Raw genomic sequence first — 16,713 nt, forward strand, 5'->3', positions numbered from 1 at the left:
TACCTCTCGTGATATATGCCTCTAAATCCTTACATTTATCCTCTAGCCATCCGTGCGTAGGCATTTTGCACTTCCCATCGATTTCATTTTTGAGACGTTTGTATTCCTTTTTGTCTGCTTCATTTACTGTGTTTTTATATTTTGTCCTTTCATCAATTAAATTCAATATCTCTTCCATTACCCAAGGGTTTCTACTAGCCCTCGTCTTTTTACGTACTTGATCCTCTGCTGTCTTCACTATTTCATCTCTCAAAGCTGCACATTCTTCATCTACTATATTTCTTTCCCCTGTTCTTGTGAATCATTCCCTAATGCTCTCTGTGAAACTCTCTACAACCTCTGGTTCTTTCAGTTTATTCAGGTTCCATCTTCTTAAATTCCCATCTTTTTACAGTTTCTTCAGTTTTAATCTACAGTTCATAACCAATAGATTGTGGTCTGAGTTGACTTCCACTTACTTTTGATTCAGTGGTCAGTACTACGAACAGACTGATGGAGTTGCAATGGGAAGCCCGTTGTCACCTATTGTGGCCAATTTGTTTATGGAGGACTTTGAAGAACGTGCATTGGAGTCAGCGACCTTGAATCCTGTTGTGACAGTGCCACGACATTAACAGTGCCACCACGACAGTACGCGCAAACGGCGATAGAGGCGCTCCGCAACTCGGCTGAGCGCGGGAGCGCCACCTAGCTACAAACGGCGCTGGCCGCATGTCACGGCATGGCAGTCGAATGAGAGATACTGAGTTGTTATCATGTAACCAGCTATTGTTTCTAAGTGAGTGTGTTTGAATATCCACACAATTATTGGTGATTAAAGGTTATAACACTTTTTGGCGACGAGGATGGGATATTTTCACTGCGTAGTGGATTTGTGTGTTCGTGACGGGGCAGACATGGAACAGCTTATGCAAGCGCTCATTGATTAACAAACACAGCTGACAGCTGCTATTCAGGCACAACAAACACAGCTGACGGCTGCTATTCAGGCGTTGTCGACGTCGCTTACTCGTCGTCTGTCTTCCTCTTCTCCGCCTCCATTCCCTCCTTACGACAAGGCCGCTGTAGACTGGGAGGATTATGAGAAGTGTTTGTGGCAACACTTCTTGGCTTTCGGTGTTGTCGACGCTCCTATGTGTAAGTCGTTATTTCTATCTTGGATTTTCCCACGGATCTATCAGCTGCTATCTCAGTTAGCCCCTCTGCGGGAACCTGCCTCCCAATCCTTCCAAGAAATGTGTGACTTAGTGTCTAACTATTACCGCAAAAACACCCACGTCGTTGCCGCCTGCGTGGCGTTCTACCGGTGTCGTAAACAGCCCCATCAATCTTACCGGGCTTGGGCGGTGGAACTACTCGGTCTGAGTAGGAAATGTCAATTTGTCACGGACACTCATCATGAGTCTAATGCTGATTCAATGGTTAGGGATGCTATTCTACGGCTTGCTCCTGATAAAGAAGTTCGGCAACGTGCCCTACAACTGCCAAACCCGTCGTTGTCGGAAGTTCTAAGCATCTCTCAATCCTTTGAAGTGTCTCACGCTGCTGCCGCGCAAATAGACGTGTGGTGTGATGTAGGCGCTATACAGTCAACTTTCAACACGGACAATTTGCCTGTTTCACAGGAGAACGAAGATGTGGCGGCGGTTCACTCGCGTAAACAACGTCGCGTTGGCCGCAACGCTCGCAGCGAAAACAGCAACCACAGAAGCAGGTTCGTTCTGCACTTCCTTCTTGTCCACGTTGTTTCGTACAGCATGACAGGGCCGCGTGTCCAAAACGTTGGGCCATGTGTAATTCATGTAGGAAAAAAGGCCACATTGCTTCTGTGTGTCAGTCCCCTAAAGTTCCTGTCGACGAGGACGAGGCATCGGACATGGATGTTAACTGTGTGCTTTCGCAAACAAATAAGTTGTTTGTTACTGTTCGTGTTCTGGGTAAAGACATTCGCATGCAAGTGGACACTGGCTCTGCAGTAACTCTCATTAATTCTCGCACGTATTTGGAGGTGGGCTCCCCTCCCTTGTCTCCAGTTACGCGAAATCTGAGAATTTATAATAAACAGAAAATTCCTATCATTGGCCAGTTTGATGCTTCCACTGCCTACAAGTCTGTTGTTAGGCCCCTCACGTTTTATCTGGTGGATCATGCAGGCATAACCTGTTGGGTTATGATGCTTTCCAGTTGTTCGGGTTCTCCGTTGATGATGATGTGCACCTCATATCAGAGGATATTCCGTGTCAACAGCTGGATGGATTGTGTTCTGAATTTTCGTCCGTGTTCTCTGCTGGTCTGGGTCGTGCCAAGGATTTTGAAGCCCACATTACTCTTAAACCTACAGCTCGCCCCAAGTTTTTCCGGGCACCCGCTATTCTGGTGGCGTTGCGTGCACCTGTCAAGGCTGAGATAGACAGGTTAACAGCTTCAGGGATTCTCCTTCCTGTTACCTCCAGCAAATGGGCATCGCCAATCGTGGTGGTTTCTAAACCAAACGTGAGTCTGCGATTGTGTGGTGATTTTAAAGCCACCGTCAACACTCAGAGCCTCATTGACACTTATCCTCTTCCCCGTCCTGAGGAGTTATTTACCAAGCTCGCTGGGGGCCAGTTCTTTTCCAAACTTGACTTATCGGAGGCGTACCATCAGTTGCCGTTGGATGCTTCTTCCAAGGAATTTCTTGTCATCAACACTCCTTGTGGGTTGTATCAGTACCAGCGGTTACCATTTGGCGTCGCTAGCGCGCCGGCCATTTTTCAGCGGTTTTTGGAACAGCTCACGGCTTCCGTTCCCGGCTGCATCACCTATCTGGATGACATTGTTGTCACGGGGGCCTCCACTGAGGAGCACCTTCGCAATTTGCGTTCACTGTTTCGGGTTTTGCATTCGGCTGGGTTGAAGTGCAATCTGGACAAGCCCCAGTTCTTCCAACCCTCCATTGTGTATCTTGGTTTCCACTTGTCCCGTGAGGGTATACGTCCTCTACGTCAGCACGTTGCGGCCATTAACGCTCTACCCCGGCCGTCTACGGTCAAAGAACTTCAGGCGTTTCTAGGCAAGATTGCTTATTATCACAAATTCAATCCATCCGCGGCGGCGGTAGCTCATCCTCTGCATCACCTGCAGGCTCATTTGCAGTCGGCGCCTTGTCTTGCCACATTCCATCCGGGTCAGCACTTGGTTCTGGCGACTGACGCGTCACAGTATGGCCTCGGGGCTGTTCTTGCCCATCGGTATGAGGATGGGTCGGAACGACCCATCGCCTATGCTTCCAAGACCCTCAACGATGCGCAACGGCGTTACTCTCAAATCGAAAGGGAGGCGCTCGCTATCATTTATGCTCTAAAAAAGTTCAGCGTTTTTTTGTATGGTTCTAAGTTTCACCTCATCACCGACCACAAGCCGCTGGTCTCTGTGTTCACACCATCGGCGTCGCTTCCAGATAAGGCAGCTCACCGCCTGCAACATTGGGCCTTATACTTGTCTCGTTTTCACTATGAGATTCACGGCCCAGCACGCCAACGCTGACGCATTGTCGCGATTGCCGATGGGCCCCAACCCGGTTTTCGATCGTGATGAACTACTGTGTTTCCACATTGATGAGGAAGAACGTCGTGCGGTCGAGGGTTTTCCACTTACAGGTTCGCAGGTCGCGTCGGCTACTGTGCGGGACCAGGTCCTGCGTCAGGTGACTGGTTTTGTTCAACGGGGTTGGCCGGACAGGACCAAGGGCCGGGCATCGGATCCCCTTCGCACCTACCATGCCTTGCGCCTTCGTCTGTCTGTTCGTGATGGTGTTGTTCTTCTGGCCACGGATGGCGCATCTCCACGGGTCGTGGTGCCAGCCTCTCTTCGCAAAGATGTTCTCAAACTGTTGCATGAAGGCCATTGGGGGATTTCTCGGACTAAGTCCCTTGCCTGCAGGCACGTTTATTGGCCCGGTATTGATTCGGACATCGCCCACATGGTTGCTGCGTGTGGTCAGTGTGCTCAACAACTGGCTGCACCTCTTACAATGCCCTCTCCGTGGCCTGATCCGGCGCAGCCATGGGAACGGGTGCACGCTGACTTTACCGACCCCTTCCTCGGTACTTATTGGCTACTGTTGATTGACACCTTCTCGAAGTTTCCGTTTGTTGTTCGATGTCCGTCGCCCACCACTGCGGCGACGACACTGGCTTTGTCCAAAATCTTTGCGCTAGAAGCTCTTCCATCCACGATCATCACGGACAATGGCCCTCAGTTCTCTTCGCAGGCCTTCCATGATTTTTGTACTGGACAAGGGATTCATCATGTTACAGCACCGCCTTTCCATCCGCAATTGAATGGGGAGGTCGAGCGCCTTGTCCGCACTTTCAAAAGCCAGATGAAAAAATTCCTTGGTGATTTTTCCACAGATGACGCTCTGCTGCAATTTCTGAGTTCTTATCGCTTCACGCCTCTGGGTGATCGCAGCCCTGCTGAACTCTTGCATGGCCGCCAACCGCACACTCTACTACACCTGCTTCACCCTGTCAGGCCTTGTGCTGTGTCCCCTAGTGCGGGAAAATACTCGGTGGGCGCCGACGTGTGATCACGAGGGTATGGATCTCGCCCTGAATGGATTCCAGGGGTGGTCAGGGCTCTTCGCGGCCGCTGGCTTTGTGAAATACGTATGGACGATGGCATGGTTGTTCGCCATTACGACCAGATGCGCCCATGAGTGGTGGCCACGCCGGTGCCACCGCCCCTTCCTTCACCTCCACCAGCCCGAGAAGCCAGTCCTGTCACTGCTGCCGATCTACAATACGTGTTGATGCAGCCGGCGTCGCTACCGCTTCTGAGTACGCCGGAACTGGCCCCAGTCGCGACGCCGCCTTCTCTGGGACCCATCTCGCTGGAGCACACCCCCAGGTCCACGACACCTATGGATGCTGCTCTGGAGTTTTCACCAATCATCTCGGCCAGGAGTCACGTTCCACGCACGAGCTTCCATCCTGGACATTTTCGACCATACTCTCGTGTGTCTCCGCGGGATCTTCTCGGGGCCTCACAAGAGGCCATGGATGTCTCCGCACTGTCCATGTCTCCAAGGAAGTGAGAGTTTTTTTTTTTTTTTTTCAAGGGGGGAAAAGTGTTGTGACAGTGCCACGACATTAACAGTGCCGCCACGACAGTACGCGCAAACGGCGATAGAGGCACTCCGCAACTCGGCTGAGCGCGGGAGCGCCACCTAGCTACGAATGGCGCCGGCCGCATGTCACGGCATGGCAGTCGAATGAGAGATACTGAGTTGTTATCATGTAACCAGCTATTGTTTCTAAGTGAGTATGTTTGAATATCGACGCAATTATTGGTGATTAAAGGTTATAACAAAACCTGCCTGTTTTTTTTTAGATATGTAGAGGATACTTTTGTTGTTTGGCCTCATGGTAGTGAGAATTTAAACCGGTTTTTGGAACACCTGAATTCAATCCACCCAAATATTCAGTTCAATATGGAGGTGGAGAAGAATGGATGCCTTCCCTTCCTTGATGTGTTGGCCAGAAGGAAGACTGATGGTATGTTGGGACATTCTGTTATAGGAAGCCTACTCACACTGGCTTGTATCTGGGAGCTGATAGTTGTCACCATCCAGCTGAGCGTGAAGGAGTACTTCATACCTTGGTTCACAGGGCCCATGTTATCTCAGACCCTGAAAGTTTGGCAGCTGAGCTATCACATCTCGAAGTCACCTTTCGTCAGAATGGTTGTAGTGAGAGGCAGATCAAACGTGCGATGCGCTATCAGCCTTCTGTGCAATGGGTGAGTGACAATAGCAATGAAGTGGCACCTAAATCTACGGCCTTTGTGCCTTACGCAGGGAGCATTTCCAACAGGATTGGCCGTATTTTGCAGAAATATGATGTGAAATGTGTTTTTCGACCGCCTTCTAAGATTAAGGCCCTGTTGGCATCGGTAAAAGATGATCTTGGTTTGCGTAAGGCTGATGTCTATTGTATCCCTTGCAGTTGTGGCATGTCATATATTGGTCAGACAATCAGGATTGTGGAAGACTGATATATTGAAAATAAGCGTCACACATGCATACAACAGCCGAGCAAATCCGCTATTGCAGAACATTGCCTTGACACTGGTCATCCTATGGAATACAACAACACGGAGATTCTGGCTTGCACGTCCAGCCATTGGGATAGTGTTATTAAGGATGATATTGAAATCAAACTTTCCAGCAACCTTATAATCAGAGGTGGTGGATTTTGTTTAAATGCTGCTTGGAATCTGGCTCTGTCTCTCATCAAAAAACAGAGGGACAGAATTAGTGCTACTTCACCTGTTGATTAGTAGTCACAATTGATATTTCTGATGTTGGCTATGTTTGTTTCTGTTGACACTGGTTCTGTGTGTGGTATCTTCCTTGTTTCTCCTCTGTGAACTGAGGTATTAAATTCCCTTGCACATTGCTTCCTCCTTGTATTTGTGCCCTGAGAATGGCAGGGTGTGCTCCTGTCGAAATATTGGCAGTGGTCGATGACATCACCCGGCAGCAAACTTGTAAGATATTTGAACAGCAAGTAGTTTTCTGTGCATATGGGACGATCTCTCTCCAGTTCAGTGTGACAAGTCAAGGTTCTTGCATCTAGTACTAGGTGCACACCTCTTGTCGCCTTTCTGACGAATAACAGTGTACTGTTGTATACACTTGTACTTCTTTCTATAATATTGTTATCTACAATTTTATCCATTTCTTTCTGTACGTCCTTTTTTATGTTGATAGGTACAAGGTAAGGTCTACAGAAAAAAAGGTTCGTTGTTTTTATTTCTAAAACTACACACATAGTCTCCTGTATTCCATGGTTTGTTTGAAAATACATATGAATATCTGCATAATATTCCACATAGCTCTTACTATTGAGTAAGAATTAGCAGTTCTGATTCCTAAGCCTTTGCATACAAATCAGCTTTATTTGCAGTTTGTTGTAGATTACTTACATCCTTCTCCATTAAACTCATATTCGCTATTAACCGTAAATTATTATTCCCGTTTAGTCCTTGACAGTGACATGTCTTAAATAAGATCTCTTTATTGTAGTTATCTAGATTGCACTTAAAAGAACCACTGTGAAAGTCTATTACCACTGCATATTTCATTAACCAATCTACTCCTAGCAATACTTGTGTATTTATTTTAGGGACTATTAACATGGTTTGTTCAAACACCAATTGGTGTATTCCAAAAGTAATCCTTGTTTCCTGTTTCACTACATTACTCTTAACACCTGTAATACCTACAGTATGTACTCTCATAACAGGTAAATTAGTAAATTCCTTTATTCTTCCACTTAATAGCCATTCCTCCGAAACTATTGATACTTTGCTTCCTGAATCACTGTAAGTTTCCACTCCTATTCTTCAGATTACAATTGGTTTGCATTGCATCTTTTCTAAATTTTCATCTTCCACAAATAACCAATTGTCGGGTTGTTATTCTGTGTACACTTTCTTGTAAATCATCTATTAACATTTGTACTTGGTGAACCTCTACTGGCACTGATTCTCATAATTCATTACTTTAGAGTTTATCTTCCTTATTTTAATGTTTCGAATATTAATTTGTGTGTTTAAGTTAGATTGTAGGTTAGCTTTAACCTCTTGCATTTTATGGCTTAGTATGTCATCTATTGATTCAGTAATTTGTCCCTTAATGGACTTAATTAATTCTACTTGTTCCGCTTTCTGTCCTTCCATATCCTTCTCTGCTTGTTCTTTAAGTATCGATCTTAACCCCTCGTTTTGCATTGCCATCTTTCTTGTGATCGGCATGCGCTATTTATTACCAGTTGACAATATTAACATTAACACAGAACTGTTTGTACTTTTTAAATGTTGACGGCTCACCCTTCTGTGGAACAGAGAACTGTGTGCTCATTATAGAACAGTCCAAGCTGAAGCCGGTGCTGAAGCTGAAGCCGACATTTGCTCTCGTGCTGTGCACTACCACTGACTGGACAACACAGCACCCTGTACTCGCGTAACTGCTCACCACTCTGTGTTGCTAACTCCCGCTGGCATATGAATTATCCAGTCAAAGCAATTTTGTTAAATTTTGAACTAATTCCGTGCACTCATTGCTTGTAATATGGGTTCACTTTCTACTGCCACTGTCTACTTCTTTCTCTCTGTTTCAGATTATATTTTCCATTCATTGTATGTTTACTATTCTTTCCTAGACAAATTGTTCGAAAGTAGATCTCAGTTATTTTTTATTTCTTGTTACATGTATTATAAGGCACTGTTGTTGATTGATAGTTGCCAGGGGCAACTTCTCTGTCTTCTATTCTTTGGAGTTGTAATTCTGAATCAAATCAGTTTTCTGCATTCTCAGGGTCATGTCACCATATGGGGTGTATTTTTCCTTCTTTTCCTGCTGTTGTTTATTTTGTAAGATTTGTAGTGGGTGTTAGGCCAATATAACAGGTCAGTATTTTGCCGACACCAATACACTGCCAGGTGAAAGTTGTTTGTTGTGGTCTTCAGTCCTGAGACTGGTTTGATGCAGCTCTCCATGCTACCCTATCCTGTGCAAGCTTCTTCATCTCCCAGTACTTACTGCAACCTACATCCTTCTGAATCTGCTTAGTGTATTCATCTCTTGGTCTCCCTCTATGATTTTTACCCTCTACGCTGCCCTCCAATACTAAATTGGTGATCCCTTGATGCCTCAACACATGTCCTACCAACCGATCCCTTCTTCTACTCAAGTTGTGCCACAAACTTCTCTTCTCCCAAATCCTATTCAATACCTCCTCGTTAGTTATGTGATCTACCCATCTAATCTTAAGTATTCTTCTTTAGCACCACATTTCGAAAGCTTCTATTCTCTTCTTGTCCAAACTATTTATCGTCCATGTTTCACTTCCGTACATGGTTACACTCCATACAAATACTTTCAGAAACGACTTCCTGACACTTTAATCTATACTCAATGTTAACAAATTTCTATTCTTCAGAAACAGTTGAAAGTATTATTACCTTTATACTCTCTTCTCAGAGTAGTTTTTTCTCTTTTGGTGCTCCGGATCTTTCCATGCCACCTCCCTGTCAATGCAGCTGTGGTGAAGATCCCTGGAATGCATCCGCAAGTACTCTCTATTGCACTACTAAATAAATAGCCACACTTCTCTCAAACAGGGGTATATTTTGCCCAACATTTTCATTATTTCTTTTCACGACACACTGCACTTGCTGCACCATGGCACAAATGACTCCTGGACGACTTGTGGTTGTAATACCATTTTTACTGGTCCCCTTCTCACTGGCTCCACCACTGCTCCACATTCAGTGCATACAAGAAAGGAAAACACACAGTTTCCCTTTCCCACTACATTTATCCTTATTCAGTTTACTCACAAGCATCTCTTGTCGACGGGTTTCCAGTGGTGTGTTGGGATGTTTACAAATATCCCGAAATACTACAATTCCAACCTTAGGGAAGATCAGTTTGGATTTCGGAAAAATGTAGGAACACAGGAGGCCGTACTAACCCTATAACGTATCTTAGAAGATAGGCTAAGGAAAGGCAAACATACGTTTATAGCATTTATAGAGTTAGAGAAAACTTTTGACAATGTTGACTGGAATACTGTCTTTAAAATTCTGAAGGTAGTGAGTCTAAAATATAGGGAGTGAAAGTCTACTTGCAACTTGAACAGCACAGATGGCAGTTATGAGAGTCGAGGGACATGAAAGGGGAGTGTGGTTGAGAAGGGAGTGAGACAGGATTGTACCCTATCCACGATGTTATTTATGTGTAAATTGAGCAAACAGTAAAGGAAAGCAAAAAAAAAAAAAAAATTGGGTTAGTCGTTAAAGTCAAAGGAGAAGACATAAAAATGTTGAGGTTTGCCGATGACATTGTAATTCTGTCAGAGATCACAAAAGATGTAGAAGAGCAGTTGAATGGAAGGACAGTGTCTTGAAAGGAGGATGTAAGATGAATGTCAACAAAAGCAAAACAAGGATAATGGAGTGTAGTCTAATTAAATCGGGTGTTGGTGAGGAAATTAGATTTGGAAATGAGACACTTAAAGTAGCAGATGAGTTTTGCTGTTTGGGCACCAAAATAACTGATGGCAATCTAAATAGAGAGGATATAAAATGTAGGCTGGTAGCGGCAAGAAAAGCGTTTCTGAAGAAGAGAAATTTGTTAACTTCAACTATAGACCTAAGTGTTAGGAAGGCTTTTGTGAATGTATTTGTCTGGATTGTAGCCATGTATGGAAATGAAACATGGTTGATAAACAGTTTAAACAAAAAGAGAATAAAAGCTGTTGAAATGTGGTGCTACAGAAGAATGTTGAAGATTAGATGGGTAGATCATGTAACCAATGAGGAAGAACTGAATCGATTTAGGGAAAAGGAACTGAATCGATTTGGGGAAAAAAGAAATTTGTCTCACAGCCTGACTAAAGGAAGGGATTGGTTGATAAGATGCATTCTGAGACATCAGTGGATCACCACTTTAGTACTGGAAGGAAGGGGGGCGGGGGTAAAAGTTGTGGAGGGAGAGCCAAGAGATGAATCCAGTAAGCAGATTCAGAAGGATGTAGGGTGCAGTAGTTATTCGGAGATGAAGAGGCTTGCTCAGGATAGAGTTGCATGAAGAGCTGCATGAAACCAGTTTTCATATTGAAGACCACAACAACAACAACTGATTAATTATTGTATTACTGTGTCTTACCCAATTGTTGCTTCTGTAGCAGCAATGCCATGAGTCCTCGGTTGTACTTGTGAACTTTAGTACTTGCTCTCCTTTTTACACCAGTATAGCCCTCTTGTACCCAGTAACAGGCTTAAGTGTTGACTTTTCAATTAAATGGGAACCCTTCGAGCATATGGAGAGGGAAGTTCAGATATGATGTCATAAGACCTGCTGGCGAATTTAAAGCAAATTGTGGAGCTTATTTATGATGTCTAGTATTTAGTAAACAACTGCTGTTTATGTATACTGCGTGGCTCTTCCTTGTGTGACTACACCAGGAAGTCCAGAAGGATAGCAGTTGCTTGTGTACGAAATGAATTAGTGCCTATTTACTGCAAACATTGCTTATTTTTGTAGTACTAACATCGAATTTCAAACCACGGATCTAGGTAATTGTACAGTTCATTGATTGATTATCTAATAACATGTGATTTTTAATTGTCTTTTCTTATATTACCTATTACATGTTTCTAATTTTAGATACAAATCAGTTGCACCTTTTCTTTTGACCTTCTTTGTTAAATTATTGCTAATGTACTATATAGCCTATGGCTCCTCCATCAAGATAATATAACTAGGGGGACCACGAAACTGTTTTCATTCAAAATACTTCAAGAAAGATCATTGATTTCACTTTAAATATTAGCGTTTCTCTTGATGTATAAAATGCAGTAGTGAAAAATTCTAATTTTGTGGGTAGGAAGATCATTGCTGCTAGCCTGCATAATTAGTATAAAATACCAAACTGACTAATGTCACCCTTGGCCTGTTATGGACTGCACATATACCTATAGAAAACATCTTTCATTTAATCCAGTATTTATTTTGGTTATTTTTTACTTTAAATTATTTGTAAGTATCATTCATCTGTACCATCATATGTATATGTTCTGAGCTTTAATTCATTTTTCACTGTAATTACTTTAATGCAGATCACGGAAGGTGAAACAAGAAGTCATGTCAGAAAGTCCAAGTGGAACAGATGAAGAAAATGAAATAGATGCCAAAAAAGTTACTGTACCTGATCAGTTGTTGGCTAAAGTGTCAAAAACAGATGGCACTGATGAAAATGTGGACACTGAGGTAAAAAAGGAAAAAAGAAGCCCCGATAGAGAAAAGGATAGAAGCAGAAGGAGTTCTAGTAAGGGAAAGTCAAGATCAAGAAGAAGCAAAAGTCGTGACAGGAGAGAAAGAGGAAGAAGGAACAGAAGAAGCAGAGACAGATCACGTGATAGACGAAGCAGAAGTAGAGACAGATTACGTGATAGACGAAGCAGAAGCAGAGAAAGGTCATTTGACAGACGAAGTGAAAGCAGAGACAAATCCAGGAGGCACAGCCGTGAAAGGCATACTGACCGAAGTGAAAGGCACACTGACCGAAGTGACAGAAACAGACAGAGGAAACGAAGCAATAGTAGAAGTAGAAAAGAAAAAAATAGAAACAGAAGCTCTAGCCCTGCTGAAATAAAGAAGAGACGGCGTTCAGGAAGTAGAGAATGGGAGAAAAAGTTCTCTGAAACCCAAGGAGAATCATGTGCTCCTACAGAACCAGAAATAGGCAAGGTTAGTACTCTGCCTCATAATCATTGTAAGCAGTTACATTATTATAAGTAATGGTATGTGTGACAAAGTTACCATTGTCCTTTGGAATAGAAAATAATTTTAAAAATAAGTCAAAGTATAATCTGTATTCATGTTTTTAATAACATTGAGAGATTTTGTTGTTTTATGGGCAGCTACTTTCTTGTAATAAGCTGAACACTGCAGAAAGACTGTAATGTACCCTTTTTCATATTAATGTAATGGAAGAAGTTAAGATAATAACTGACTATATAGTTTAGGCATTGTGTCATCAGCAGATACTGAAACGAGACTGAGAGTGATCCAAGCTGTTAGATGAATCCTTCTTCATTAGTAATAGAATGAACATACTACAGATACACAAACATATCACACTAACATACACGTGCACAGTTACAGTGTTGTGGCTGACTGTATTGTGCATTCACTTCAGCTTCATTGGGATGTGTGGCATAGAGTGGATGAGTGGAGAAAGGAAGTGGGAAGCAAAAGGGAGGGTATAGAAGGAGTGTTAGAGGCAGCAAGCACTTAGGATAGGAATGTGGCACTGGTGAGTGAGTTCTGGCTGCAGGCAGAGTTTTGCACAGTGATGTGGTGGAGCAGTGTGGGAGGAGGAAACAGAAGAGAGGAAGAGGGTTACTGTGAAGTGGGAGGTGCAAGTGCAGGATGATTGGAGTCAGGCTCTTGGGGCAGTGGTGGATGTGGGTGTGGGCCACAGGGGCTATCAGAGATTGAGGCCAGACAGATTATAGCATTAAAGGATTGTGTTGCAAGAACAGTTCTCATAAATGTAATTCAGAGAAGGTTGTGTTTGGGGGAGGGGGGAGAGGATCCATATGGCACAAGTTGTGGAGCAGCCATTGAAATCAAGCACGTTGTGCACGGTAGGGTGTTCTTCCACTGGGTAGTCAACTCTGCTCTTGCCCAAAGTTGACGATGACCATTCCCTCCGATGGACAACTGTTAGGTGGTCATTGGATTTGTTATCTGCCACAGAGCCAAAACTTTCTGATTATTAATTTTGCTAGTACACATTCAGAAATAAATAATTATTGTGAAAGAATGGGAAGTCCAGGATGAAATTAACATCAGTATGAAGAGGACAAATTGCTACTCACCACATAGAAGAGGCATTGAGTCATAGGCAGGAGAAAGACTGCTAAACATTTAAGCTTTTGCACAAAAAAGTCTTCTTCTGAAATAGAAAACACACACATTGACACAAGCACATCTCGCACATAGCCACTGTCTCCAGGCCCTGGGGGCTGACTGTGGGCAATGACTGCATCTGCACCTCCACCCTCCCGTACCCTGCTGTCCCTCCTCTTTTCCCATGCTGTGCATCGTTCTTACCTTCACCACCCAGTCCAGCAAATTGCTGCTCGCATCAGATGCAGTCATAGCCTGCAGTTGGGCTGCAGTACTCGGAGACAGTGGTCATGCATGTGTGAGCTGTGCTTGTGTGACTGTGTGTTTTCTATTTCAGAAGAAGGACTTTTTTTCTGAAAGCTTAAATATTTAGCAGTCATTTTCATTGTGCCCTCAGTGACTCAAAACCTTCTCTGTGTGATGAGAAGGAATCTATCCTTTACATATCATTACTGTTTTGAAAGAAATAGATACTATTTTCCTTGTTTGATCACACTTTACGTAACATTTCGTCTTTGAGGCGAACTCATTCTGAGTTTTATAAATGCAGGTTACCTTACAAAACAATCCTGTTATGGATTACATAACCAAAATTCTGTGACAGCTTTTACTATACTGGGGCTCTGGCTTTTCTAGGTATCTTTCTACTATGCATAAAATGTTTTCCATCTGGGGACACAATGACTGTTTTAATTTCTTAGTTACGAAAGAAGTTTGCTAATAAGTCATGGCATTGCCTGATTCTTGCTAGACAAGCCATCTGACACATCTCACAGCTGTGAACCAGCATATTGGTGGAAGTGGTTTTTGTTTGCACACAAACATTTTTTTAATAACAAAACACTAGTTTTGGGCTACAAAATAAAATGAGAAGGGAGAAAAATGTGCTTTTCCAAGATCCTAAAGTTAATGCCCACTATACACCAGCAATTTGTGTACCATGGTTTCTGTATGGGGGAGCTTGGAACACACACACACACTATACCACTTCTCACTTAATTAATGTATTGTTCTTTATTACAGATTTATTCAGGAAAAGTTGCAAACATTGTTCCCTTTGGTTGCTTTGTGCAATTAGAAGGGCTTCGACGGCGATGGGAAGGTCTTGTTCATATATCCCAACTACGACGTGAAGGGAGAGTAACGAATGTTTCTGATGTTGTCACCAGAGGGCAAAAGGTCAAGGTAAGAAGATTTCTTTTCTGTGTAATTGACGATTTTAAGTTGTACAGAGACAGATATAAATTGCAAGGAGTTTTGAAAAAATGAAGAGTATTATAAAAGATTTCATGAAAATTCTGGTCCGTTGGAACAGAGATTTTCTCTTTTTTGCATGCATAAGTGCTAACTTATGCTGTAGCCTTTTCAGTAGTTGTAGGTTCTACAGTCTGGATGATTGACTGATCTGGCCTTGTAACACTAACCAAAACGGCCTTGCTGTGCTGGTACTGCGAACGGCTGAAAGCAAGGGGAAACTACAGCCGTAATTTTTCTTGAGGGCATGCAGCTTTACTGTATGGTTAAATGATGATGATGCGTCCTCTTGGGTAAAATATTCCGGAGGTAAAATAGTCCCCCATTTGGATCTCCAGGCGGAGACTACTCAGGAGGATGTTGTTATCAGGAGAAAGAAAACTGTCATTCTACGGATTGGAGCGTGGAATGTCAGATCCCTTAATCGGGCAGGTAGGTTAGAAAATTTAAAAAGGGAAATGGATAGGTTAAAGTTAGATATAGTGGTAATTAGTGAAGTTCGGTGGCAGGAGGAACAAGACTTTTGGTCAGGTGAATACAGGGTTATAAATACAAAATCAAATAGGGGTAATGCAGGAGTAGGTTTAATAATGAATAAAAAATAGGAATGCGGGTAAGCTACTACAAACAGCATAGTGAACGCTTTATTGTGGCTAATATAGATACGAAGCCCACGCTTACCACAGTAGTACAAGTTTATATGCCAACTAGCTCCGCAGATAACAAAGAGATTAATGAAATGTATGATGAGATAAAGGAAATTATTCAGATAGTGAAGGGAGACGAAAATTTAATTGTCATGGGTGACTGGAACTTGATAGTAGGAAAAGGAAGAGAAGGAAACGTAGTAGGTGAATATGGAATGGGATTAATGAATGAAAGAGGAAGCCACCTGGTAGAATTTTGCACAGAGCATAACTTAATCATAGCTAACACTTTGTTCAAGAATCATAAAAGAAGGTTGTATACATGGAAGAAGCCTGGAGATACTGGAAGGTCTCAGATGGATTATGTAATAGTAAGTCAGAGATTCAGGAACATAGTTTTAAATTGTAAGACATTTCCAGGGGCAGATGTGGACTCTGATCACAATCTATCGGTTATGAACTGTAGATTAAAACTGAAGAAACTGCAAAAAGGTGGGAATTTGAGGAGATGGGACCTGGATAAACTGAAAGAACGAGAGGTTGTAGAGAGCTTCAGGGAAAGTATTAGGAAACCATTGACAAGAATGGGGTAAAGAAATACAGTAGAAGACGAATGGGTAGCTTTGAGAGATGAAATAGTGAAGGTAGCAGAGGACCAAGTAGGTAAAAAGATGAGGGCTAATAGAAATCCTTGGGTACCAGAAGAGATATTGAATGTAATTGATGAAAGGAGAAAATGCAGTAAATGAAGTAGGCAAAAAGGAATACAAACATCTCAAAAATGAGATCAACAGGAAGTGAAAAATGGCTAAGCTGGGATGGCTAGTGGACAAATGTAAGGATGTAGAGGCGCATATCACTAGGGATAAGATAGATACTGCCTACAGGAAAATTAAAGAGACCTTTGGAGAAAAGAGAACCACTTGCATGAATATCAAGAGCTCAGATGGAAACCCAGTTCTAAGCAAAGAAGGGAAAGCAGAAAGGTGGAAGGAGTATATAGAGGATCTATACAGAGGTGATGTTCTTGAGGACAATATTGTGGAAATGGAAAAGGAGGTAGATGAAGATGAAATGGGAGATATGATACTGCATGAAGAGTTTGACAGAGCACTGAAAGACCTAAGTCGAAACAAGGCCCCGGGAGTAGACAATATTCCATTAGAACTACTGACAGCCTTGGGAGAGCCAGTCCTGACAAAACTGTACCATCTAGTGAGCAAGATGTATGAGACAGGCGAAATTCCCTCAGACTTCAAGAAGAATATAATAATTCCAATCCCAAAGAAAGCAGGCGTTGACAGATGTGAAAATTACTGAACTATCAGTTTAATAAGGGATGGC

At 42.9% G+C, this 16,713-nt stretch overlaps 1 protein-coding gene across 1 annotated transcript in view; it reads left to right on the top strand.

Moving 5' to 3' along the window:
* LOC126251599 (ATP-dependent RNA helicase DHX8) overlaps window positions 1-16,713 on the top strand; it is a 136,951-nt gene that overhangs the window by 9,199 nt on the left and 111,039 nt on the right. Inside the window, exons 4-5 of the mRNA XM_049952132.1 lie at window positions 11,671-12,301; window positions 14,492-14,653. Coding sequence (XP_049808089.1) covers window positions 11,671-12,301; window positions 14,492-14,653 — 793 coding nt within the window. The remainder of the gene's footprint in view (window positions 1-11,670; window positions 12,302-14,491; window positions 14,654-16,713) is intronic.

Source organism: Schistocerca nitens, chromosome 4, assembly GCF_023898315.1.
Source record: "Schistocerca nitens isolate TAMUIC-IGC-003100 chromosome 4, iqSchNite1.1, whole genome shotgun sequence".
Lineage (NCBI taxonomy): Eukaryota > Metazoa > Arthropoda > Insecta > Orthoptera > Acrididae > Schistocerca > Schistocerca nitens.